This window comes from Pseudochaenichthys georgianus, chromosome 19, assembly GCF_902827115.2.
Source record: "Pseudochaenichthys georgianus chromosome 19, fPseGeo1.2, whole genome shotgun sequence".
NCBI lineage: Eukaryota > Metazoa > Chordata > Actinopteri > Perciformes > Channichthyidae > Pseudochaenichthys > Pseudochaenichthys georgianus.
The window spans coordinates 26,548,902-26,576,653 of record NC_047521.1 but is presented as its reverse complement, the minus strand read 5'-3'; the positions used below and the strand labels follow the sequence as shown (position 1 = coordinate 26,576,653).

At 41.4% G+C, this 27,752-nt stretch overlaps 3 protein-coding genes and 1 non-coding gene across 5 annotated transcripts in view; 2 read left to right on the top strand and 2 right to left on the bottom strand.

Annotated features, from left to right (window-relative positions):
* Positions 1–7,559: 7,559 nt before the first annotated feature.
* pdap1a (pdgfa associated protein 1a) lies at positions 7,560–16,719 on the bottom strand. The gene is made up of 6 exons (XM_034107815.1): positions 16,524–16,719; positions 15,054–15,136; positions 14,900–14,977; positions 11,440–11,564; positions 11,195–11,346; positions 7,560–8,964 (listed from the first exon to the last, which is right to left on the bottom strand). Exons 1-6 carry the CDS (start codon positions 16,534–16,536, stop codon positions 8,936–8,938), a joined length of 480 nt encoding a protein of 159 aa, XP_033963706.1. The 5' UTR covers positions 16,537–16,719; the 3' UTR covers positions 7,560–8,935.
* Positions 16,720–17,602: 883 nt separating this feature from the next.
* Positions 17,603–19,876, bottom strand: cby1 (chibby 1, beta catenin antagonist). Its single transcript, XM_034107681.2, has 4 exons — positions 19,814–19,876; positions 19,176–19,305; positions 18,069–18,181; positions 17,603–17,899 (listed from the first exon to the last, which is right to left on the bottom strand). The coding sequence occupies exons 1-4, from the start codon at positions 19,874–19,876 to the stop codon at positions 17,819–17,821; spliced, it is 387 nt and encodes a 128-aa protein (XP_033963572.1). The 3' UTR covers positions 17,603–17,818.
* A 615-nt stretch (positions 19,877–20,491) lies between these two features.
* The window catches only part of plbd1b (phospholipase B domain containing 1b), a 17,127-nt gene continuing 9,866 nt past the window's right edge, over positions 20,492–27,752 (top strand). For both annotated transcript variants that reach the window (XM_034107847.2, XM_071206725.1), the window contains exons 1-6: positions 20,492–20,947; positions 21,803–22,028; positions 22,257–22,340; positions 23,319–23,460; positions 25,736–25,876; positions 26,443–26,587. In XM_034107847.2, coding sequence (XP_033963738.1) covers positions 20,893–20,947; positions 21,803–22,028; positions 22,257–22,340; positions 23,319–23,460; positions 25,736–25,876; positions 26,443–26,587 — 793 coding nt within the window. In that variant the 5' untranslated portion in view covers positions 20,492–20,892. The remainder of the gene's footprint in view (positions 20,948–21,802; positions 22,029–22,256; positions 22,341–23,318; positions 23,461–25,735; positions 25,877–26,442; positions 26,588–27,752) is intronic.
* On the top strand, positions 20,644–20,716 carry trnar-ccu (transfer RNA arginine (anticodon CCU)). Its single transcript has one exon. It is a non-coding gene; the product is annotated as a tRNA-Arg (tRNA).

The following is a 27,752-nucleotide window of genomic DNA, read 5'->3' as shown; positions in this document are numbered from 1 at the left end:
CGTCAGGAGACAGACAGCGAACTGGTGTTGTGTAAACTCTGTTAAAAAAAGGCAACAAAAGACACAATCCCTCCTATAGAACCACAGAGGACCCTTCAGAAACAGGGCAAGGCCACAGCAACTGAGGCAGAGTGAGAACATGCTCTCCAGACGTGATGTTTGACAACTTAAAAACGCTTATTATGGGCAATTCAAGTAACATTCCAGGTGCTTTGAGCAAAAGGGATTACAGAAAACATTCTGAAACACTTCTGAACTGACAGGAATAAGATGAGTCGCGTCGACAGAGTGGGGAAAATAACACGTAAAATAAGTCCCACTTTCTAGACTTCCTGCGGTAGGACGACGGCGAACTATTCCGTTTTTGAAGGATCAAAGCGGGACAGAATTGAAAAGCAGAATATTTATGTTTGGATGGTGTGGGGGGGGGCGACGACACACATAACTCTTTAGAAAATTATACCAATGTCTTGTGCAATATATCCACACACACTAACCTACATTGTATAATTCCTATACATCAGTTTCGGAATAGTGTTCTTTCTCTCCACCTGCCGACTCACAAAAACAGGCGAGGTGGAAAGAAAGGCAAAGCACCAAGAAGTCAAGCACGCTCACTGTAATACCTGTTCAGTCATCGAGTAAACTTGTATTAGGTAACCATGTAGAAAAAAAATAAACAAGTGTATGAATCGAAAAAGAAAATAACTTCAGCAGCTTCAGAATTAAAACCCTGAAAGAGTAAAGAGGCGGTGAAGCACTTGGAAAACCTGCGAGTGTCCCCTGGAGGCATCCCAAATGTTGCATTTCCTCTCCACCTCGTTCTAATGCACCCGTTCTGACCTCGCTGTTATGGAAGACCCTCGCCCCGTGGATTTGAAATGAGGGACAGGAGTTCAAGGAGCTCCCCCTGATCCGATGCCTCTCGTTCTGGTTTCCCCCCCCCCCCCTCCTCCAGATCTCCTCCTCTCTCCTCCGACCCTCTGAGACTGAAGTGCGTGTTGAAGCTTTCAGGTGGACGACTAGCGCTTGGTTTTGGAGTCTTCACTCTCTGGTAGCGATTGGAAAGGGAAGAGAAAAAGGAGCAACAGGTTGAAAAATGTTAGTCACTAATACAGATGTGCGTTTACAGCTACGACTTTCAAAACCGAAGCAAAAGAACGATTCATTACAGAACAGCTCAGTGTCGATATACTTAGAGTTTTGAAGAATAAATGCAGTCGCCAGAAGCAATAAGTTAAGATAAGGCAATAATAAGTTACTACATCTTGGTCACCTGACCAAGGGGGGGGGGGGGGGGGGGTGTCACGTGACTTGAATCGAGCCATCCCTTAAGTTATAGATACTAGGCTTGTTTAAGACGAGCGAGACCGACGCCATTGCGATCGCCGCGTTGCATGAAGGTTAGTCGTTTTGTCCGACTTGCTCTGGAGGCTCGCCCACATGAGACGTTGAAATCTCGCGGGACAAAGACGCCCAGCGAGGCGGCGCAGTTCCTCTCCGCGGGCTGCGGAAGCGAAATGCTTGATGGGAAATAGGGGTGCAACAACTAATCGACTTAATCGATGACCAAATTAGTCGCCAACTAATTCAGTCGTCGATTCGTTGGTGACGTCATCACGTGTGCTTTACGCGCCGTTAAGCTCCAACGTTATCGGTACTGGAGACATTTAAAAAATATATGTCATGTGTGTTATTGCTACATAAACATTATATCGCAGTCTTAGTGTCGCCAGCTCGTTTCTAACATGCAAAAAGACAAACAAATGCGTCTATGGTGTATTTTCGATCTTTCCAATCCAGACGCGATCTCTCTCCCCGTCTGTGCGCGAGGGGGCGGGGCGGTTACACACACGCTATGCTCCATGCAGCCACACACGGCGGAGATGGCGGAGAGAAGCGCTCCGAGGTGGTTAAACTTTACCCGTCTCGATGTGGACAATGCTCGTTGCCAATAGTGCAATAAGAGTTTAGCATGTAAGGGCGGTAACACGAGCAATTTGTCTAAACATTTAGCAAAAGTGCTCCACATCCAGACGGAGGAATGCACCGAGTTCGACTGTCTTTCTAGCAGCTCTGTAGCCCCGTCCACGAGCAACGCTTCCACGTCAGGTGTTCTGCATGCTAGCAGCAACACACGGAGTTAACTACATTATACAAACATGGGTTCATGATTAACTGAGTTATTTATTTAGTAAAAGTTTCAGCTATTCTGTTCACAGTTCTGTTATTCAATACGATTTGTTAAAACATTGTTGTTTCTTTTGATGTGAAATATTATTTATTTAATTTAAATAAAAAGCAATGTTAATTCTGTTCACAATTTGTTTAGTTAATTTATAATATATGTATTTTTGAATCAAGTATTTTCTTCATTGTTAGTTTCCACATGCCTAAAACAACCTCAAGCTAAATCTAAAAGTTGATCGCTAAATGAGAGCGTTTGAGAAATTGTGCAAGGCGTAATAGTCCAAATAGTCGATTAATCGATAGATTAATCAAACAAGCCTACCATCTCTTTACGTATTAGTGACGGGAATTCCGGCTCTTCTTAGTGAGTCGGATAATTTGGCTCGGCTCACTAAGAAGAGCTTTTATTTGGTGCTAGTTATTATTATTATAACACTCTGAGGAGATAAAGTGAAAGTCTGAGCCACCAGCGAGGAAGTGACATTTTAAGGAAGAGACTGACTAATAAAAAAAAAAGGTTGCACAAGTAGAGGAGAGTCGTACTCACAGTAACACTTTGCCAACACAGCTATAATACAAATATTCTGCTTTAAACAAAGCTCCATTCTTGTACATCTGACTTCGTCATACATGAGAGGGTCATTGTGTATCTTCTTTTAAAGGTCACACAGACACGCTTTAAAACACAAAGAAATGGATACAAATATGAAAGTGTCCAAAAATGCTAAAAAGGGATAGAAGTCTTTCTGCTAAACGGCCGGTTCAGAGGAGTTTAGATACAACATCTGGATAATCATTGTTGATGCTTTAATGTTCATCACTGTTGGCAAAAGCGTAGCTAATTGTAATTAAATGTATGTGTAAGATACACAGCTGGCAGATACATTTAGAGGTGGTGCTAACGGGACTTTTTATACTTCTATCTTAATACAATATAATAATGAATAGTTTATAAGTGGATTAAGGTTATGTATGAAAAATATGAACTTGCAAAGTAACTAGTAGCTAAAACTATGACATAAATGTAGTGGATAATGTAGAATAAATGGAAAAGTACCGAGTCTTCCTTAAATACAGTACTTGAGTAATATACTTCCCACTACTATCGCAGCAGCTACATCTACAACACAATAAGGACAAATAAGACACTAAAACATTAAAGATAAACAATACGTCCACGACCCTTTAAGGTACGTTTAGTTTCAGGATGCTTTCAGTCTACTCTCAGTGAACGTAGAGACTTACTTTGCCGCCGAGCCAAACTGCATCAGGATGTTCAGACTGCCGCAGCATGGTTGCAGTTTTTCTCCCCGACCTTCAGTCCTGATGCTCCAGATTCCTCACTCCTAACTCCCACAGCTCGCTCACTTCATCTGTCTTTATCTGTGTGTGTGTGTGTGTGTGTGTGTGTGTGTGTGTGTGTGTCAGCCGTCAGTTTTCGTTCTCGTTTCAGGAGTGTGTGCCTCGGTCTCATCGAACACAAGGCGCTGAATGAGGAAGTTGCACTGTGAGGGGGAAGAGAGATTCGACTGTCACACTAGGATTTCAAAAGCAAGCCGTGTAGAAAGTGCACTCGTAGCTGGCACAGCAGGGGGGCTGAGACTCTTTCAGAATCAGGGCTATTGACAAGTGGGTACGAGGACTTTGCTTTGGTGTAGATGTTGAATACATAAACACACATTTAAAGAAGGTACATTGTAAGAAAAGGGCCAGAAATAAAACTATAATAACTGTTGGAGAAAATACAAGGTGTCTTCTTTACTACGGGTTTTCTGATGGGCACGATACTGTGTGTGACCTTGCACCGTGTGACCTTGCACCGTGTGACCTTGCACTGTGTGACCTTGCAGCCGCCTCCTCGTAGAGAGGAGAAGGCAGGGCACCATTCATGTTGTTGATGCCAACGAGAGCACACACACTTTGCCTCCTCTCCTCTTTGAGGGGCAAAGAGCAGCACTGGCTTTCCAGAGACGTCCCGACGCCCGATGACGCCCGATGACGCCCGATGACGCCTGATGACGCCAAACCGGTTTACGACACTGTTCGGTACCTCCTGACTTTAGACATAAGCTTGATGCTACTTCCTGCTCCTTTGAGCAGCATACCTCGTGTGTGAGTTGAACCATATCCTTTGTATGTGACTTAGCTCTGCTCCTTCTTGCCAGAATAAATTAGTACCTGACTATTGATTCTCATCCCGGTGTCGAGAGATATTTTCATAACAATAACATTTAAATATAGAGCAGTATTTACATTTACAAATATAGATATATCAAAAAACTACATATACGAATTTTTTCAAATAAGATATGTACAGTATTGACACGAAAAGTAGAAAGCTTTGCCGATATTAGAAAGGTAGCTTTGTCTACCAATGTGTAGGACTGACTGTAGGAAAATGAAATAAGATATTCTTTTGTGCATTCATGTAAAGCGTATTTTACATTAATGTAATTTAAAGAGGTTTAAAAAGGTGTACAAGCTTTGTTTTTATTCAGCTTTCCAGACAAAAAAAAGCACAATTTCCTGAAATAAATAGCAGGAGTACTGTCACACATATTTTACTGTCAGACAAAGATTGTAGATTTCAGAGCACAGGCCATCCTGTCTTTGCTTTTTATAAATCCCCTTCAGGTCAGGCTAAATTAGATTGGATTAAATGCTATTGCACAGAGCACTGAGGAAACCAAATGCTTCTAACCAGAAGTGCAAAAGAAGCGGTGAAGTGCAGTGGTATTTATAGAACAAGTACATCCGAGTAAACACACAGTATGACGGCAGTGTGACATATTACGATAACTGAATATAATACCACTATAATACGAGCACTAATATACTGAATAAACTTTAGAGCAGTATAATATAAACACTATACGTATACTACAGGCTGTTATTGACACGTATTTCTCCCCCTCTGATTTGTTATGTCATGAGTTATAGTTCAATCTGTCTTTTATTGTGTTGCTCTGTAACAATATGGTTTCTTAAGATGTGTGTGTGTGTGTGTGTGTGTGTGTGTTGTGTGTGTGTGTGTGTGTGTGTGTGTGTGTGTGTGTGTGGTGGCCTAGCATTACTATACTTGTGGGGACCTAAATCTGTTTAGTCACCTGTGGGGACTCGCCTCCCTTATGGGGACAACGTGGATTAGGGTGAAGACTTGGTTAGGTTTAGGATAAGTCTCCAGGAAATTCATGTAAGTCAATGTAATGTCCCCTGAAGTGATGTATGCATGGTATGTGTGTGTGTGTGTGTGTGTGATTTTGTTTCTGATGCAATCGACATGCTTAAATGCACGAAAGGTCAATGTTACCGTGAGAACAGCACTTCCTGCTTACACTTATGACTGAAGCACTTCATGTTATCAAACTCTAAATTAGAAACATCTAATAAAGGGTTGTTTCTTTTTGCCCTGCTGTTATCCCCATTTCCCCGAGTGAAGAATGAAGATATAAGAGATAGATGTGCATCTCATTAAAAGTGACGCTTCTAAAAAAAATAAACCTCGTGCCCTCTGTGGTTGCTGCGTACTTCTGTAAACGCTAGCAGTGTGTGCTTCCAATTTAAAAAGGATGTGAAAAAGCAGAAAGAGGAAACTAGCTTTTTTTCAATCAGTTTTAAAATAATTTTAATTTATAGCTGTCTCTTCTGAAGCCTGCGTGTTAAAGTGAAGGGTTTGGTTTGCCCCAGTTTGTCCAATTCTCGTCACAAAATCGTTGTTTCTTTTTCATTAATTGAAGCAAGCGCCACAAGAAAGGCAGTGAGTGTTTCTCAGGGCACTGGAAGCTGTAAACACAACACTGACGCCACATTCAAGCTGAGCAGATGCTAGTTTACACATTACACACTGTGTTGCTTGGTATTTACTCATAATATATTATTATGTTTAATTTCTTGATTCCTTTATAAGCAAGCAGCTTCATTTCTGCAAACAACCTAAGACTTTCTCACGTTTCTGTGTGTACTGATGAGCACCTAGGATGTAATAAGGATGAGTCACAGGACGTACCTGTAGATCCTGAAACCCTCACAGTCCGAGTTATAACGCCTCTGCAGACAGACGAGGTGAATCCACACGAGGGCCTCTGTCTGTGGTGAAACAGCCTGTTCTGATGCTGTCAGTGCCTGAAGAGCTGCAGCACGCATGGTGGAGGTCAGGTGCTGCAGTCTAGTGGTGGAAACTGCAAAATGCACAGCACTAACAAGGATGGCAAGTCGTTTCGGATACATCTGTTCTTACAGCAGCAAAACAATTGCTTCACGAACAATATTAATCTCTGGATAACAATTAAATACAAGATTGAACACAATAGAGCACTTACTCACGACATACTGTAAGACTGATATAATATACATTTTTCTTGCAGATACACAAAATGCTTAACTTCTCAGCCATGACAAAATATATTAAATGTTTTCTGTCCTTTATGAAGGAAATCAAATAGTATTAAATGCTATATTAACACAGATTATTCTTCAGCTGATTAAATGCCACTGAGAGGCAATTGTACTAACCACACAGGAAATGGTGTTTTATAGCAAAAGGTACATTTGTGATGCTCCTATTATTTTTGTATTCGATAGGAAATATATAGATGTTATCGTATTTGAGGTGGTCCTGCCATGTGTTGATTATCATGCTACTTGCTGCATTACTTTGACTAACTGTTTTCTAAGGCCCAATTCCAAACCACGCCCGACGCCTCCGTTCCTGTTCCAAACCAACGAGTGTGGAGCGGTGTGGAGGGGGAGTGGGCTATCAAGCCATCAAACAGCGGTGCCGACTTGAGACCGGTCTCTACCTGACCGGAGTCACGCTGTGTGTGTCCGTCAGGAAACAAGCTGTTAACAAGTAGTTCCAGCAAACATCCACTGATAAACTACGATGATAACAACCTCATATGTTTTAACTTAGGATCAAACCTGTGTTTAGTCTAGAAAAAAGTAAATGTGTGCATTTTATTATAAAGTTGTGTATATTTACAGACTGTTGCAAAAACGAAGAAGCTTATAAACATCAGGTTTAAAACCAAAATAGCTTTACAAAAAAGTAACACAATGAAAGATGTTTGGAGTTTTATTTGAGTTATTAATTTAAACTTTTTGTCTAAGAGATGCTGATTTTAAACCGTTAGATACAGTTACGGCACTTCCTGTTTCTGCCGGAGAGAGGGGAGGCCGTCCCAAAGCTTGCTGCTGTGTTTACTCCCCCCATCTGACAGGAGGGAGCCTCGTTGAGCTGCGAGTGTCACTACAGAGGGGTAGGGTGTAGGGCGTGGTTTGGGATGGGGCCAAAGTGCATTCAGTGTTTCCATCCCTTTAAATCAGCTGCCTTCATGTTGAGAAAATCAAGTACAAAAAACACAACAAAGTAGTTTATCTATTAATGAATTTATTTTTTAAAAATGACTTCGGATACATGGAGAACTCGAGGAATTCAATTTAAACGATGTGGCTTCTTCTCTCACTTTGTGGTTTCTACAGGTGTGTTATATGTCCAGGTTATAGGGAGCACTGTTTTCCTGATCAAGGCATTTCCAAATCCCCCCCCCCCCCCCTGAGTCACCGGTCTATCACGTGCACTAAAGGATAAAAAGACCCTGCAGTAAGTCGTCTTTGGGAAGTGTGTACGGTTTAAATTGAGTGGTCTGAGGGATAGAGACTGTTTGGAGTAGAGAGTGATGCACCTGAGAAACTCAGCGTGGGTTCTTTGTAGGACTAACGTCAGGAGACAGACAGCGAACTGGTGTTGTGTAAACTCTGTTAAAAAAAGGCAACAAAAGACACAATCCCTCCTATAGAACCACAGAGGACCCTTCAGAAACAGGGCAAGGCCACAGCAACTGAGGCAGAGTGAGAACATGCTCTCCAGACGTGATGTTTGACAACTTAAAAACGCTTATTATGGGCAATTCAAGTAACATTCCAGGTGCTTTGAGCAAAAGGGATTACAGAAAACATTCTGAAACACTTCTGAACTGACAGGAATAAGATGAGTCGCGTCGACAGAGTGGGGAAAATAACACGTAAAATAAGTCCCACTTTCTAGACTTCCTGCGGTAGGACGACGGCGAACTATTCCGTTTTTGAAGGATCAAAGAGCGGGACAGAATTGAAAAGCAGAATATTTATGTTTGGATGGTGTGGGGGGGGGCGACGACACACATAACTCTTTAGAAAATTATACCAATGTCTTGTGCAATATATCCACACACACTAACCTACATTGTATAATTCCTATACATCAGTTTCGGAATAGTGTTCTTTCTCTCCACCTGCCGACTCACAAAAACAGGCGAGGTGGAAAGAAAGGCAAAGCACCAAGAAGTCAAGCACGCTCACTGTAATACCTGTTCAGTCATCGAGTAAACTTGTATTAGGTAACCATGTAGAAAAAAAATAAACAAGTGTATGAATCGAAAAAGAAAATAACTTCAGCAGCTTCAGAATTAAAACCCTGAAAGAGTAAAGAGGCGGTGAAGCACTTGGAAAACCTGCGAGTGTCCCCTGGAGGCATCCCAAATGTTGCATTTCCTCTCCACCTCGTTCTAATGCACCCGTTCTGACCTCGCTGTTATGGAAGACCCTCGCCCCGTGGATTTGAAATGAGGGACAGGAGTTCAAGGAGCTCCCCCTGATCCGATGCCTCTCGTTCTGGTTTCCCCCCCCCCCCCCCTCCTCCAGATCTCCTCCTCTCTCCTCCGACCCTCTGAGACTGAAGTGCGTGTTGAAGCTTTCAGGTGGACGACTAGCGCTTGGTTTTGGAGTCTTCACTCTCTGGTAGCGATTGGAAAGGGAAGAGAAAAAGGAGCAACAGGTTGAAAAATGTTAGTCACTAATACAGATGTGCGTTTACAGCTACGACTTTCAAAACCGAAGCAAAAGAACGATTCATTACAGAACAGCTCAGTGTCGATATACTTAGAGTTTTGAAGAATAAATGCAGTCGCCAGAAGCAATAAGTTAAGATAAGGCAATAATAAGTTACTACATCTTGGTCACCTGACCAAGGGGGGGGGGGGGGGGGGGGTGTCACGTGACTTGAATCGAGCCGTCCCTTAAGTTATAGATACTAGGCTTGTTTAAGACGAGCGAGACCGACGCCATTGCGATCGCCGCGTTGCATGAAGGTTAGTCGTTTTGTCCGACTTGCTCTGGAGGCTCGCCCACATGAGACGTTGAAATCTCGCGGGACAAAGACGCCCAGCGAGGCGGCGCAGTTCCTCTCCGCGGGCTGCGGAAGCGAAATGCTTGATGGGAAATAGGGGTGCAACAACTAATCGACTTAATCGATGACCAAATTAGTCGCCAACTAATTCAGTCGTCGATTCGTTGGTGACGTCATCACGTGTGCTTTACGCGCCGTTAAGCTCCAACGTTATCGGTACTGGAGACATTTAAAAAATATATGTCATGTGTGTTATTGCTACATAAACATTATCTCGCAGTCTTAGTGTCGCCAGCTCGTTTCTAACATGCAAAAAGACAAACAAATGCGTCTATGGTGTATTTTCGATCTTTCCAATCCAGACGCGATCTCTCTCCCCGTCTGTGTGCGAGGGGGCGGGGCGGTTTACACACACGCAGCTGCTCCATGCAGCAACACACGGCGGAGATGGCGGAGAGAAGCGCTCCGAGGTGGTTAAACTTTACCCGTCTCGATGTGGACAATGCTCGTTGCCAATAGTGCAATAAGAGTTTAGCATGTAAGGGCGGTAACACGAGCAGTTTGTCTAAACATTTAGCAAAAGTGCTCCACATCCAGACGGAGGAATGCACCGAGTTCGACTGTCTTTCTAGCAGCTCTGTAGCCCCGTCCACGAGCAACGCTTCCACGTCAGGTGTTCTGCATGCTAGCAGCAACACACGGAGCTAACTACATTATACAAACATGGGTTCATGATTAACTGAGTTATTTATTTAGTAAAAGTTTCAGCTATTCTGTTCACAGTTCTGTTATTCAATACGATTTGTTAAAACATTGTTGTTTCTTTTGATGTGAAATATTATTTATTTAATTTAAATAAAAAGCAATGTTAATTCTGTTCACAATTTGTTTAGTTAATTTATAATATATGTATTTTTGAATCAAGTATTTTCTTCATTGTTAGTTTCCACATGCCTAAAACAACCTCAAGCTAAATCTAAAAGTTGATTGCTAAATGAGAGCGTTTGAGAAATTGTGCAAGGCGTAATAGTCCAAATAGTCGATTAATCGATAGATTAATCAAACAAGCCTACCATCTCTTTACGTATTAGTGACGGGAATTCCGGCTCTTCTTAGTGAGTCGGATAATTTGGCTCGGCTCACTAAGAAGAGCCGGCTCTTTCGGCTCCCAAAAGGTTCTTCGTGTTACCACAGTTTACCACGGAGCCTCAGTTTCGCCGCTGTGAGGCTCCGGCGCTCGCAGTTCACTCGCGTGCTCCACTAGCCCCCCACTAGCCCCCCCCGTCAAGGCTCGCCGGCAGTACACCTTCCGTCACAGGAACACGCTCTGCTGGCGGCGAAAAGAATCCCACCAGACTCCTTGGCCCCTCCAACGGAGGGATGTCCTTGTTCTTTTTCGTCATTTCAAGCGATAAAAACTCGATCTTCTCTCGAATTATTTATTTATTTGGACGCCCTCGGCTCGACTTCAGGGCGTTCGGAGCTGATTAAGGACGTCAAATGACGGCAAGACGCCCCCCCCGCGGAGACGCTGCTTCACGTCACCACCACGAAGCTAAAGGCGGCTAATTTTCGGCGTGATGACGTGTTTCTTATTATGACCGTTGAAAGCAACATTGGACATTTAGTAGTTTTCTGAAATGTACTTATATTTTATGTCGAAGAGCAAAACATTCAACTCTAGAGCTTCTATTAACTATAGGTATTATTAAAGTCCTCTAACCAAAACATGTTAAGAACAACATCTGACTTTCGAGGTGAGCGACCCGGAAGTAGTAAAATGCTGACTCATGTCCAGGTTTGAGGACTCTTTCCCGCAGCACTCTGGTGGCCTCTCACCTTTCTTCTGGTCGTCTCTCTTCTTGGCTGCGTCCTCCCTCTGTTTCTTGATGATGGCCAGTCTGGCGAGGTCGGCCCGGGCCTGATCCGTCTTCCCCTCCAGGTGGAGCTTCATGTAGCGCTCCTTTGACTTCTGCTTCTCGATCTCCTCTCTGAAAGGACGAAATATGTGTATTAATCGAAACATCAGAACCCCAATAAAATACAACGGCACAAAACCAATCTTTTTCCTGAGTGACGCTCACCTCTCCCTGCGAGACAGCTCTCTGGGAGCGTTGACGTCTAACTCTGCCACCTTCTTGCTCTTCTGAGACACACGGTTTGGGTTCTCAATCTCGATGAGCCCCTCCACCCCACTCCTTTTTCTGGACTGTGTGGAGAAAATAAATACTTTTTTTTAAATCAGGGAAAAAAGTGATCCACCAGGACAGTTACGGTTGGTAAAGACAGAGAAACATGCATTGTTTGAATGTGGTTTTAAAAACATTTCTCATTGAGTATTTTCCATCTCTTCTGATTCAAAAGGTAGTATGTGTGATCAAAGTATTTGATCATGATATGGACAGCAGTTACACATTTCAACATTAGGTGTGGTGTCAGTCGTTGGATTCCAATATCTAAAACAAGTATTTGCACTTTTAAAATCAACATTGAAAGCTTGTATTATTACAGACTCAGGGTCCACAAGACATTCCATATAATAAATTACATACACAGCATAAAACAAATTCAGTTTAAATCAGTGTCCTACAAAGAGACAACTATACCAATGTCTCCACAGCTTGGTAGCGTGTGGTACTAAACCTTATGTTCGATAAGGCCAAGAGGACTTCATTATCAGAGTCATTAAGCCGGCAAATACATTTATACATGATATTTCTTAAAACAGCTTGTAGAGCAGGGGTGCCCAACCAGTCGATCAGGGGAGATTCCCAGTCGATCGCGAGATGCGTCTAAAAATAGAACAACAATATTCGGTTTTATCGTTAATGTCCTGTAACATAATCTTCCTGTGCCAGAATAATGCACTTGAACGCATCAAAGCTTTGTGATCGGCCGGCGTGACCCCATGTGTCGGGGCGTGGCTGGTGGGCAGTGCACTAGTTCACTGACGTTGTCCGTGGCAACAGGAGTGACAGTCCGCACACACACAAGACCGCAATTATGGCAGAAGCAAAAAAAGCCAAAAATATATCATTTTCACTCCGAGTGGGAGCATGATTATTTTTGTATCTATTCCAATTCAAAGTCCATCTGTCTCGTCTGCAATGCGAGCGTGGCTTTATCGAAGAAGGGTCATTTAGGAGCGGCATTTCAAAACAGTGAACAAAAGCTACGAGACGGAATTCCCTCCTAATTCTGCCCTACGCTCCCAAAAGGGGAGGGGCCTGAGAGGACAGCAAAAGGGGAGGGGCCTGAGAGGACAGCTAAATGCAGACCATTTCCACCAGGCCCAACAACAAGAGCAAGGCTCTACCAGAGCATCTTATCGTGTCAGTCACGTACTTGAGGAACACATGAAGTCTTTCAAAGACGGCGAAGTTGTGAAAGAAACATTCCTGGAGGCTGCCGACGCACTTTTGGGGAACACTAAAAATAACAGAAGCATTTCAACAGGTTTTTGATATAATAAAAACTCAAGTTAGATACCGTTATTAATCAGCTGTACGTTTTAGTTTGTTTGAACTTATTCATTATAATTATTGTGCAAAATGGTATAAGAATGCAAACTTAAATTGATTAGTCTATTATCAATTCAGGTTAAGAAGCTAGTGTTGCTTGCATCCGATTTTAAAAGGCATTTCTTTTTATACTCGACTAAAATGCAACAAAAAAAGGGTTTGATTTTATTAATTTTGTCTTTTTTATTGCACGTTGGCAGCAGATTCCTGAGTAGCTTCAGATCTGAGTTGTCTTATTAGTAAGCCTCATTTATAGTTTTGTAGCAACACTATTTTTAGATAATGGCAAAGAAAGGGTTCAGAGTCTTTTCTTTTTTTGTGTGTGGCAGCACTGTTCAATGTTTCTTGAACACATTACCCACTGTAGTGACGTGTGGATAAACTCCAACTCCGTATCAACAACACTGCTGTGTAACTTCAGTTAAATACTTGTATGTGTGTAGATTAGAAAGAGGTGAGATAAAGGATCTGCAGTATTTTATGAAGTATTAATCATACAACGGTCAGTTGTATACAAGTAGAAGTGTGTATTTACCTGGTAGGCGGTCAGTAATGGCTACGCCTCTATTTGGACTGGTAGATCTCGGCAGACTGGCAACTTTAAAAGTAGCTCTCGGTTCAAAAAAGGTTGGGCACCCCTGTTGTAGAGTATTGACTCCTGCAGCCACAAACATTTCACTTGCACGAGACCATTGAGGTCTCTTCAGCAATATTCTCATGGCATCATCATAAGCTACTTGAAGTTTACGTAAACTTGCTTTTCTGTAGTTTGACCACAGATGTTCCGTTTAGAGCGGTGTGCAACATGCTCTGAACAGAGACGTCTTCACTCCATCTGTACACGCACTAAACCTACGCAGGACAATGTTTGCTTGTGCATACATCATGCGGCATTGCCTATTAGGGGTGCAACGGTATACGTACCGAAATTATTCGGTACGGGCCCTTCGGTTCGGTACACGTGTGTACCGAACGAATATAACGTTAAACGTAAAAAATTGAGAACGTGAACAACTTTTTGGAAGTAATCTCAGGTGCTGCGTCGCAGCATTCAGAGTAATTTGCTCACATTGGGTTCAACGCGTCATAGAGCGAGCAAGTCATTTCATTGGACGAGAGCCATACTATGAGAGCTGGTCACAGGGATGCGTTCAAATTTAGTCAGTAATTTGAGGAACTGTCGAAATGGCGAACGCAGATAAAGTTGAGCTCGAAAATCCTCCAGCATCATTGAAGTCTCCGGTTTGGGAACATTTTGGTTTCGCAGTTACGAACAAGGATGACGGACAAAGACAGGTGGACCGAACCAAAGCTGTTTGTCGGCATTGTTCAACTAACATTGGTTACGCGGCTGGCAATACATCAAACGTGCACACTCATTTGAAAAGGCATCACCCGAACGTGAATATCACCGGTACCAAAAGACTGAAGTGCAAACCCAACTCCCGCTAGCATTTAGCCTCCACCACTCGCAAAAACTTCAGACCGAGCCAAAGCTATTACAAACGCCAAATATCCTTATGTTGCCATGGTAGCAAAGCGCTACCTGTCTGTATCTGCTACCTCTGTCCCGAGCGAGAGGGTGTTCTCCACAGCAGGAGACATTGCTAGTGCCAGCAGATCTGCCCTTTCGGCAAGCAATGTGGACAAGTTCATCTTTCTTTAGACAAACATGAAAATACAATGACAAACAAGTCCTAATGTCAAACTGGCTGCTTAGGTGCTAGTACAGTTCAAATACAGATTATTTCAGTTCATCAAAATGCTGCACCGTAATGTTTATTTTATTTTGTATTTATTTGAGTGAATATTCAGTTTAATAATAATTAAAAAAAAACAAGAACTATTTTATGTTTTGTGATAATTTTTTCTGCTGTACCGAAAACGAACCGTGACCTAAAAACCGAGGTACGTACCGAACCGAAATGTTTGTGAACCGTTACACCCCTATTGCCTATAAATATCTTCATCACCTGACATTTGTTCTTTGTTTGTTCAACATTATGGCCCTGCCTTTACTCACGTCATTTTCTTCATCACTGCTGCTCTCTTCATCGGAGTCTGCGTCGCTTCCCTTCTCTGCTGCGCCAGGGTTTTCTTCCTGTAAACAAAAACATTCAAATCACACCGGACACAGTTTGACTGCAACTCCAAATCTGCCACAAAGATTCACTCACCAACTCTTTCTGCGCTTTCATCTGTCGGTCGATCTCCTCTGGGTTACTGAACTGCTTCCCTCTGCCCTTGTGGCTTCTTTTGCCTGCAAAGCAGAAGAAATAAGTTGTTACTGGTGAATGTATTCAACTGTTTGTTCAAGTTAGTCAATTTAAAAGCAAAGTTAAGTGATTCATTTTCAGAACAGGGTAACATGCAACATCCACAAATGTGAAAAAAATATCTGGAAGCTTTTTGTTAAAAGGAGAGAGAGAGGTGTACTGCCTGGACTATATTGTGATGTTATGAGATCTATGTGATATGTGATTGTCATTATGTACACTCCCTGTAAGTAAACACACGTCTGGTTCATAATATCCTAAAACAGATGAGACATGTTTACTTTTCTACATTTAAATGATCAAACTAATGCAAAGTGGGACGTACTAAGTTGCTACGCACTATTGGAAAAGTGTTCCTATTGAATGAGGAAATAGCTGCAATTAGTTTCTTTGAACATTAACTTAAGAGATGGTTAAAACTTAAAAGCAAGTAATTTGCTTTGGTGTCGGTGCATACACACAGATAAATATAATAAAGTTGTAAAACAAGAGCAACTATAAAACTATGAAAAGTATTGACAAATCAAAAATAGTTAGCTTATGTCCTAAAAAGGAAATATCAGAAGAATAAGGCACCATTTACTACCTCATATCCAGCACTGTCAGATATGTATATGCTCATTTGTGTATGTTTTGCATTAAATGGTACTGAAATGCCTGCTAAAAAAAACTATTGATAATATTGGATCAAACAACCTGCCCCAGGAACTACTAGTTACATATTAGTTAGCTAACTATCTATTGCAGGTTTACATTGAGGTGGAAGCTGAAGAGTTAATTATCGTGCAATGTCTGTAGTAAATAAATAAAATACATATTAAAAAGCTGCAGAGTGTGGTTGGAGATGAGTCACAAATGACGTTCACTGAGGGCCAGCGTAGTTTAACGTCAACGCTACTACATGTCATTGTTAGTGAGGGCTAGATGATGACATCAGGGTAAAACAGCTCCATATAAAAAGGTAGTGTACACTTGAATAACACACATGTGAACGTATCTGGTGGTAGAAACAAAAGCTATGAACCAGGAATTTAAATAAATACTAGAAAATGTGTCGTTGTCATGTGCACATGGTAACAGTTAGTTACCGTTACCGGCGTTTAAAAAACAAATGCCCACGTATGGAAGCCGTTCAACTGTTTAACTACTAAAATAACCAACAACTGTTACACAGAGACATTAATAATAACTATTGGTACATGATGTCGTTCCTGTATAGATTACAGCCGCAAAAAACACCATGCTAACCGGTTAGCAAGCTAAAGGCTAAGCATGTGTGAGTTCGCAATACTTTAGCTAACAATTCGCTAGCTAGAGTTAGCTTGCTACAAATTAGCATGCTACGTTTACTTGAATAATAACAAGACTTACCGCCCCGAGGCATTGTTAAAAGTAGTAGGTATACAAATAAAGTCCACAACTATGTCGCTGAATAGTCTGACAGTGGAACAAGCAAAGTCTGTGGGTTTAAAGTGCAGAAAGAAAAAGGCTAGAAAGTACTTCGTCTATCCCGCTGTCGGAAGCAACAACGTCGGTGGAAACGCTGCATTAACTGACGCAGAGTGCGCCTGCGCAGTTAAGACTGTTCAACCAATCACTGCAATGTATATTTGATTGACATGTCCCTCCACCAATTATCTAAAGGGAGCAAAAGTGATTTGTCGAAGGCCGTACCTTTAATTAGCAGTTACTCAATATTGATTTTTATTACAGGATATAATCAATATGTATTTCTACTTCGGACAATCTAATTCATTCGATATAAATTATTACACAAACATTGATAGTCAAAACTACGTTTTAAAAAAGTAAATAAATATGATGACACAATACAGACTGTTGCAAGATGTTGCAATCTTGTTCAATAAACCTGCAATGTCCAATATAAATACTTTTTTGCAATTGTACTGGGCAATCATCGGTTTTATGTAAAAACAAACATGTTTTCAAATGTACCAACACTTTTATAATGTGTCAAGAACACCCTAATGTGTTACTTATGTCACTTCTAGCCATGGTTGTGTACTTATTTGTCTCCGTTGTGTTTCTATTGCTGTGTGCTGGTTGGTATGAAAGCATTTTGTTGAACAACCCTGTGTTGCATAATGACAATAATTGATCCTTGAATCCTTGATCACGCTGTTGTGATGATGATGACAACAACAAAACATTGCTCAAGGTTCACTGAAAAAGCCAGTTAGTGAACCCTGACAAAAACGTCTTTCCTGGAAACATTACTGCTCAAAAATGTTGTGGATTTTTCTTTATCTTTTTGTAAACGTGTCACTTGTTATCAGCCGAGTAAAAATCCAATGAGTGATTCGGGTCATTTTCTAAAAGAGGCCATCAAAACAAATTGCGAACACCCTGTGACGAATTTTAGAAAATACAGTAAATACAAAACAAATCTTAACAAGAAATTGTCGGCAAATACTTGCCACACACATATCAAAGATGTAGAAAATATGTTGTGTATTGAACAATTATGTTGATTCACATTTAAAGAAACAAGACGGAACAGATAGAGTCCTCATTAGGCAAAAAATATGTTTGCACTTATGAGCAAATAAAAAACAAACAAATTAAGACTTTTTTGTTTACATCGACAAACTGTAAACTCTGTGAATGAGGAACATTTCTATGATGGAGGCATCCGATCAGATTTGTCATTTCTTCCTTCGATGTTGAGTCTTTATATCTTCCACTTCTTTCTCAATCAGGTGGTACTCTACGGTAGTCTCTGTCAACTAGAGTGGGAGATTACAAATCAGATCATTTACGTATTACATTTGAACACATGTGAGCAGGCAGCATTATTACTGGGATTCACCTTTAATATGTTGCAAGCATGGTTCCTTCTTATACATATGGCTTCTCTAATGTTATAGTTATTTAAGGTCAAAGGTCAGTTCTTACCATGTCCAAGAGAATTTCAATCTTAAGTTTCAGGAGGTTGTTCTCTTCCTCGAGCTGTACGTTTTTTTTCTTAAGCCGCTGCACTTCCCTACCAGATGCATTCCCACCAGATTCTGGATCAACAAAAACAGAAAGAAAACAACTGCAATTATTTTTGTGTACTTTTAAAAAAAAATTCAACCCCAAATTATCACTGGTATATGTTACCTCCCCCTGGGTTCCCTTGAATTTGTGAAAACACTTGGAATGACGAATCCAAAGAAAACGCTTGTACTGTATAGAGAGGCGAAGTCCCGCCCATCTACTTCCGACCCATGGGACCTTGTTTCGGAAAAAGTATGCATTGAAGTCAATGGAGAGAGAAAGATTATCTTTCGATCCCGTTTGAATTGTGCCACGAATTACACATATGATGTTTGTCAATTTAAAAAAATAATTTCCATGTCAAAAAAGTCACAGTTTGTCGTAAAACTGTTAAAATATAAGACTATGAAAAATACGCAATTAGAAAGACTACAAATCCCAGAATCCCGGTCCCGCATGCTGGCTCTCACGGAACCGACTAACTCCCCTTGTGTGTATGTACAGCTCTCAACGTGCCCAGACTTGGACTGATTTGTACCTCTTTTAATACTTTCCGCCTCGTTCTGAAAGAAAGAAGTGAAATGTTCCAACGTGACGGCCGTCTTGGTGTGTGGTGCGAGACGGGAGATGTAGTTCATTGAGCGGTTTCACACAAAAAAAAGTGTTACTTCACAGTTTTACGACACATTTTTATTTTTTTGACTTGCAAAATTATCTTTTAAATTGACAAACATCATATGTGTAATTCTTGGCACAATTCAAACGGGATCGAAAGATAATCTTTCTCTCCCCATTGACTTCAATACATACTTTTTCCGAAATAAGATCCCATGGAGGTCCCCCGGAAAGGGAGGGACTTCGCCTCTCTATTCCCCTCTATTGGCATGCAAGAACAAAACCAGTTTCCTTCACAAATATTGGTAAAAATTGGTATACAATTGTCGTGTTGGGGTGAGATACCCATTAAAGCAGTGGAAGCAGCCATTGTTATGCTCTTTATTTAACAATGTCCAAACTCATTACCTGAGATCCACTGTCCATCTTCAAATTTCCAACTCTGACCTCCGAGGTTCATCACAGGAGGTCCGTACTCAAGGCCCAGCTCCACCTCTCTCGTCGAGCGATCCAACTTAAAGGGATGAAGGGTAGAAAACTAGTCAGTATGAGGAGGATAAATAATGGTAAACAATAGATCAGTCTGAATGAACACCCATGAAAATAATATCAGAGCTGTAGCTTTATAGCACAATCCACTCATTTGCTGTATCAAAACACGTTCATTATTGATCAGAAATCAGAATCAGAAAATTGCAAGTATGTTTACACGTACGATGAATTTTCCTTGACGTATATGGTACATACAAACACACAGTTAAAGAAGATAAATATTAAGAAAAGCAACCAAAAAATAAAGCAATTATAAAAACAATTAAAAAGATGAGAGAAATATTGACATGAAATATAGATAAACCAAAAAACGATATGCATTTGTTTATCCCCTAGGGATCATAGATTGTAAATAAGGGATCAAAACAAAATAGAGGTATTGGTTCATTGTAATGCATCCATTCGTGCACATTATGAAACTAGTGTCTTTAGCACAATGCTGCTGCAATAAAAACAGTGTTTCCTCTTTTATCTCACCGTATTGAAGGCTGGACAGAGAAGCAGATTTTGCGAGGTGGAATCTTCTTCGGACTGAACGTGCTCCCAAAGAGCGGCATCTTTAGTGGATTTCCTTAAGGTCACTGTATAAAACACCACACACCAATTGTAGTTAGTATTAGTATTTATCCACAGTGCTGTAAATGTGTTTATCGTTGCCCAAAGCTACACTATAGAGCTAATGCTAGTAGGCTAACACTCGCTATGCTTACTCATAACATACCTTACATGCAAATGAAAATGTCTCGATCTGCTTCACAAGCAGGTTGGTTAGTAGTTGTTTTGTCACTTAGAATATTTATATCTCAATATATTTTACCTCCATTAAGACTAGTTATTTTAATTTTTCGGACTCTCGTCTGCTTGCAAACAAACCATACTTGCTACTGCGCCACGCGTGGAACGTTCCATTTGCATATAGGACAAACACTCTGAAATACTGTACGGTTTCATACAAGCTTGCCAATACCAGCTTTATAACGATATTAAGAACATATTTCAGCGCTTGTGTTGGTTATCTATGCTATTTTTGGGATATTCTAATAACCAAAGTCTTTAAACATCAAGAATAAATACCCATATTTAGGTGAGATAATGGGACCATCCATGGAACGTATCACCATGGAGATCGCGACGCTTGGACTTTCCACAAGCTTTTATATACCTTTTTCTTATACATATTAGTATTTTAGACAATTACAAATCCTATGTCAGAAACAGTACTAGTAAAAACGTAGATGTATGCTTTCCATATAGAACATTTCCTGTGAATATCAATAACCTGTATCGTTATATAAAGAACTTAGGCCACGCCCATGTGTATGCCGCCCCAGTGGCCTAATGGATAAGGCACTGGCCTCCTAAGCCAGGGATTGTGGGTTCGAGTCCCATCTGGGGTGATCTGGTTTTCTTTTTTTCTGTGAAAAAATGGAAACTGCCGAGAAGATGCGCGCTATGTCAGAAAATGTGTGCAATTGAAAGGATCAGCCACTAGAAAAGAAGCACCCCGCCGGTTCTTGAGAAATCGCTGTTCTGTGCTGAAATAAGAACATTTATTTCCTAGTTAACAGCTAGCATGGAGACCATTGAACTGTGGATGCTGCTGCTGAGCACTTCGGTGCAAACTTACCGTGAGTAGCAGGTCCATGGCTGGTATGGAAATTGCAAAACGATGTTTTTAATCAAATACAGTTTCACCTATATGTTTACAAAATGCATTTTTTAAAGTGTGTTCTCTTCTGATGTATTTCGTTCTATTTTATTAGCGTAAAAGTGACTAAAATGTAAATGTAATGACACATAATGCCACATTAATGGGCTATAATAGTCAAGAAATTAAAATACTTTTTTATTTTAAAGATTTATTTGGTCAATAACTCATGTTATTAACTAATGTTGTATTGGTTTTGTCAATTAATGAATCAAATTATTATTAATAATTATATTTATTTTAAAATGGTAAATATATTTTACTTGAATCAGCATGAGGTTTATTATAGAGTGGGTTTTTACATAAATGGTTTTGCTTTGGTGTATAATGGTGCATACATAAACGTAATAAGATAAATGAATATGGAAAAACAAGAGCAATTATTTACTAGAATTGTAAATAAATGAAATATTGTAATATTATTAAAAAAAATATGGAACAAATAAACAAGACGAAATGTAATTAAAATATGACAAATAACTGGGAAAAATATTTGTACAAAGAAATTCAATTCAAGTTTGACAATTAACAAAAAAAAGGTATGCACAGGAAACATACATTTACAAAAAAGGAAATCCCATAACGTGAATATTACAAAATATTACAAAACTAAATATCTGAAATCAAGCAACACATAGGAAAATGTCTATATATTTTTATTTCCAAGCTGTGTTTTTTCCTATAGCTTATTCTAATGGTGTCATGACATTATCTTACATAATGAATGTTATCCAACTTCAACCCTGTGACCCTGTCCATCCTCCTCCGATCGTAGAGCTCCGAGAGGCCACCGTGTATTGGGACGCTGCCCAGAAAAGGGTACTCCTCAAGGAGGGGGTGATGGAGAGCGAGGGGGGGGCCTACGGGTTCTTCAATGACACCCTGCTGCTCTCTGGATGGGGCATCCTGGAGATCTCTGCAGGTCATGGAGCAGGAAGTACGCAGGAAGACGAGACCACTTTCTTCCTGGCGGGGTACCTTGAGGGTTATCTCACTGCTGGGTGAGGTTCACAAAGAGCACACTCCTTCACAATCAATGGAAACTCTCCGGAAGTGTTTATATTACCTCGCAGGCGCTTGAAAACAAAAAATACATATGAAAAATGAGTTATGAGACTTTTAATGTATTTTGTTTGTTGTTTTATCCAATAAACATGACATGAGTATGCCTGCTAATAACTACTTATGGTTTTACTTTAATGGTTTGATTCCTTCTTCTTTCTCTGCAGACAGATGTTCAGTCATTACTCCAACATGTACCCTCAGTTCCTGAAGGATGAGAAGGTTCTAAATCCTCTGAAAAGGTTTTTAAGGTACTGTTCACGGCTCAAGATTAAACCTGCTGGTAGAAATGTGTCTGTCAGCGGCTTCATCTTCAGTTACAGTCAGTTTAGATCAGGGGGGTCAAACTCAAACACAAAGTGGGCCAAATTAAAAAAATGGGTACTAATCGAGGGCCGGACTGGTTCAATGTTTATTGCAAAACGTATTGAAATGAACTTATTGCACAAATTAAACCTGGAACTAACAAAGCTTAAATGATAATAAAAACAACATTAAACATTAAATAATCAGCTGCATTCATTTCTCATGGCTCTATCTGCAGCTTCTCCAGAGTCATTTCTTATGAGTACATTTTCCCACAGGCCAACAACAGCTTCAACAAAACTATTCCCCTCAAAGAGAAAATTAAACATGTCCTGTTGTCGTGAGAGAAAGTGCAGAAGGAAGCATCCATTGAACTCAGGTTGCTGCTCTGAGATGCTAGCTCAGATACTTGGCGTCTCATCTCGGGTGCAAGGTCATCAATGTTTGGGGTCCGGCTCTGAGCGGAGGAGACCCTCAGGGTGGAGGGAAGGTGTGCGTGCAATATACCGGCGGGCCAGATCTAATAGGAATTAGAAATTATCCTGCTGGCCGAAATTAAATCCACCAAGGGCCTGATTTGGCCCCCGGGCCTCGAGTTTGACACGTGTGGTTTAGATCAATTGATCAGAAAATAATTTGTGATAAAACTTAAATGAAAATGTATTATTATGAGTTTCCATGGAGAGTTAATGCTTTTTCAGTTTAGTTTTACATCTCAATAAATAGGTTTCCTTGTTGAAATACTCAAGATCTGCAAGTTATCATATATATTATAAATACATATAGCAGGGTCAATACGTGAATGACCCTGCTATATGGAGAGTTCAAGACCACTGCTTCCATATAGGATGGGTTATGCAGAGTAACTTTCACTGTCTGTGCCCTGCTGACAACATGTGTGACAATTACACGTTTTCCCACAGCAAGCAGGACCAGTGGTCCAGAGAGCAGGTGAGGCTGCGGAGACACAGCGACCCCCTCTGGAAACACCTGGAACTGATCCTGGCCCAGCTGGATGGTCTCCAGGCCGGAGCGGCACGCTGGGCCAAGAGCAAACACAGAGAGGTGTGTGTGGGAAGGTTAGATTAGATCCAACCCTTGTCATCGCAAGGACAGCTAAATGCACTTAGAATCTGAACAGCATTGCAATCATCATCATCATCATCAGCTTTATTGAAGAGACTCAAGGTCCATTTTTAAAAGACATACAACACTACCAATGTTTCCACAGAGGTGACGTCCAGTACTGAGACAAGGATTTGACGGCAGCATAATGACAACATTAAAGGTGGGGTAGGTAAGTTTCAGAAACCGGCTCGAGATACCCTTTTTGTTATATTCCATGGAATGCTCTTAACATCCCGATAGCAATGAATATCTGAAGTGCTTTGACAACAAATCCATAAAAAAAATGTCATCTGTAGAAGCTGTGATACTGTAAAAAGTACAACCAATCCGTTTAGCCGCCCGGCTAAAGTAACTGGATGGCCTGCCTGCCTGTCAGCCTTCCATCGGGGCACACACTTACCTCGTGCCCTCATTGGTCATGTGCGCGTTCGTGTGTGTTGGGGGAGGGGCTCTGTGAGGAAGTGGCAGATTTTCTCCGGTTGTGTATTTTCAAATTCTAGCGATCTCGAGCCGGTTTCTCAAACGTACCTACCCCACCTTTAAGAGAAACATTACAATCGACAGATACATTTTATATTGATAAATCCAGTTTCATTTATTTGGCACAATATCACACGTTACACATATGACTAATGCGCGAACTGCTGTCTTTAGACCCTATCCCTTAACCCAGCGCACAAAATACAAATCCCAAATAAACCCTTAAATTAAGTTGTATCTTGTAACGTTTCAACTTTTTACTTTCCTTACACACTAAACGGTCATCTAGGATAGGGCTTTAAACACATGCAGTTCCTGACAGAGAAACCTAGGCGTAACACATAGGCATTAGGCTCTTTCATAACAAAGTGTAAAGGTTTTCCCCCGGCTGGACAACATGCATTATTAAGTAGTAATATCAGGCCAGCATTACATTTGTGAGTTTACACAAATTATGTATCACTATATACACTCTTATGGCACTACTTCTATTCTAGTTTATTGTATTTACTTGCGCTATTTTATCTGTTGTATTGTGTTGCACTGTGGAAGGAGCCTGTGACCTTAGCTTTTCATTGACATATAACTCAGGCCCGGTTCCAGAACAAAATGACTAAGGGTGCATCTGAGATTAGAGAGGGTGCAGTGGTAAAGTGCTATTTTTATAAGTGGGGAGTGTACCTAACACCCTCTATGGAGGTCAACACCGCCTCTGGGGGGGTCCGGGGGCATGCTCCCCCGGGAAGATTTTTTTTTTAAATATTAAAGTTAAAACCATCAATCTGGTGCTCTTTGCTTGATTCATGCCTTCCCAGTCCCTTATCACGTAGCCTATAAGAGCATGGCGCCAGTTGTTGTAGCCAGTTGTGGTGAAGGCATCTGACTTACTTGAACCGAAATGACTACATGCATGGCATCTTTTTTACATGAATATTCCAGCCAATCTCTGTTTTGAAACCATGAGCTGCAAAATGAGCGCCTCACCCCACTGTACAGGCGAGTTGGGTGCTTTTTTAAATATACCTGGGCTGGCTCTGTTTTGCTGAGGTCCTCTGGCACTTGCGGGCCGCCGAGGGGTGGCGGCGTTTGGGGCAACGAAGACGGCTGTGGCTGCTCCGCCTCTGTGGGCGAGGCGGGCAAAGCCGGCGAGTCGGGCAGGAGGACGGTAGTGTCCACGACAGTAACGTAATGTCCCCATGATCTGAACTGGTATTACCTGCAGTAGATGCAGTGTATGCTGGCGATAAGGGCTGGTTGTTTTAACCATTTTCTGATCCATCACTGACTGCTGTGTCAGCACCTTGCAGATGATGAACGTGCAGCGGCACAGGTCACGCGCACCTGACATAATAACGTTACTTACCGTTTAAATTGATCAAATAAATGCAGCAGACAATGCTATTCAACCACAATTACCATTTATTTTATTTCAACTATATTCTTCTTCTTATTATTATTATTATTATTATTATTATTATTACTACTATTGTTAGTAATAGTAGGCAAAATATAATATTTTTCACTTTTAATTTTTTTCACTTTAATTTTTAAAAAATTTTTACTTTTAATTTTTCAAATGAGGGTGCATAACGACTCAACTGAGGGTGCAATGCACCCCCGTAGAACCGGGCCTGTAACTACACTGTATCTATGCACACATGACAACAAAAGCCTTGAACCTTGAATCTCAGAGTGTCATTTCATTCATCCCCCCCCCCCCCTTCCCTCTCAGCCTCTCTCAGCGTTCGCCCTGCAGTTTCTGAATGGCGTTGGCGACCTCCTGGATCTGGTCCCGGCTCTGACGCCTCGCTCCAACTCCTCCTCAGCGGCTCTCAGGACGCCGGGCATGGGCCACTGCACGGCCCTCATCAAGGTCAGGAGGGGCTCATGTGGCTGCAGCTGAGAGGAGGGCGCACTTGAGAAGACTAATTCGTTTTATTGTGGTTGATGTGCTTGTTTTTCTCGTGTGAGTGAAAGGCCAATGGGAGGAGGATGTTTCCAACTCTCTGTATTTCATGTGTTTAAAGGGGCCCTATGATGCTCCTTTGAGGTTCATCTGTGTATGTAGTGTCTTTACTCTGACATGTCTCCATGCTTTAATGTTCAAAAAGCTCTTCATTTTTCCTCTTTTCACCCTCTGTCTGAAACCAGAGCCCAGTCTGCTCTGATTGGTTAGTTAGCCGGTTCTTTTGTGATTGGTCAACCACTTAGAGATGTCCCGCCCCTTAGCCTATCACATACAATGTGTTGGAGCGCTAGCCATAGTGTTATATAGTGATCAACTATATTCAGACAAAGGAGTCCAATTGGAAAAAACAAAGCTTCTACATTAACAGTAAAGTACAATCATTACATACTTGAGAGCAGTTAAATAGTATTATTATCATTCTTTTATTTATTTAAGTCTATATCTGACCACCCCCCCCCTCTGTGTCTAAGGTTCTTCCGGGCTTTGAGAACCTGCTGTTCGGACACTCCAGCTGGTATACGTACGCAGCCACCATGCGCATCTACAAACACTGGGACTTCAGGGTGTCCGACACACACACCGCCACTGGGAAGATGTCCTTCAGCAGCTACCCTGGTACACACACACACACACACACACACACACACACACACACACACACACACACACACACACACACACACACACACACACACACACACACACACACACACACACACACACACACACACACACACACACACACACACACACACACACACACACACCGCCACTGGGAAGATGTCCTTCAGCAGCTACCCTGGTACACACACACACACACACACACACACACACACACACACACACACACACACACACACACACACACACACACACACACACACACACACACACACACACACACACACACACACACACACACACACACACACACCGCCACGGGAAGATGTCCTTCAGCAGCTACCCTGGTACACACACACACACACACACACACACACACACACACACACACACACACACACACACACACTGGGAAGATGTCCTTCAGCAGCTACCCTGGTACACACACACACACACACGCACACACGCACGCACACACACACCGCCACGGGAAGATGTCCTTCAGCAGCTACCCTGGTACACACACACACACACACACACACACACACACACACACACACACACACACACACACACACACACACACACACACACACACACACACACTACAGTCTCACTTTCTCCTAGTTAATTGAATTTTCTGATTAGGGGTCAACTATGTCATTGCAATGAAGGCATTGTAATTGTTTAACATTAGTGCCTTGAAGTATTTATTGATTGTTGCATTTACATGTATCCTTATCTAAAGAGCACCTCACTCTCTTGTTTCGAGTACAGGAAGAGCTTAGTGAAGATAGTAAAGTAAATTATAATTGTCTTACGCACAATAGCTGTCGTGCATTTATATTTTGAAGTCCCTAGCTTGCACATATAAAGAATCATAACACATTGAGAGTGGTATCATGGTGCAAGTCAAATACCGGAATGAAGCTTTCTTATGAAAGCCCTGAGCTGAGGTGAACTGCTGTCCTTAATCCGCTGTTTTATTTTCATCTTGGGAAAAAATCAAATGCATAGAGGATTTAACCTTAATCCTCATTGTGCATTCTCTACTGCACGTCATTCTTCTGCTAAGCACACAGCTTAGTGAGTCCAGGACGGGGAAACGTGTGAACAAAACCCAGTTATGATGAAATGCTGTCATTTCGAGAGTAAAGAG

Bases quoted from the DNA above. Each gene is read 5' to 3' on its own strand.
- pdap1a (XM_034107815.1), bottom strand. The intron at 11,565-14,899 runs GTGAGTAAAGGC...TTCTCCACACAG, and splicing joins GCAGTGATGAAGAAAATGAC to TCCAGAAAAAGGAGTGGGGT. The intron at 11,347-11,439 runs GTGAGCGTCACT...TCGTCCTTTCAG, and splicing joins GAGCTGTCTCGCAGGGAGAG to AGAGGAGATCGAGAAGCAGA.
- cby1 (XM_034107681.2), bottom strand. From the start codon at position 19,876: ATGCCGCTCTTTGGGAGCACGTTCAGTCCGAAGAAGATTCCACCTCGC. The intron at 19,306-19,813 runs GTCCAGCCTTCA...CATACTGACTAG, and splicing joins CTCGCAAAATCTGCTTCTCT to TTTTCTACCCTTCATCCCTT. The intron at 18,182-19,175 runs GTAATGAGTTTG...TTGTTGATCCAG, and splicing joins AGATGGACAGTGGATCTCAG to AATCTGGTGGGAATGCATCT.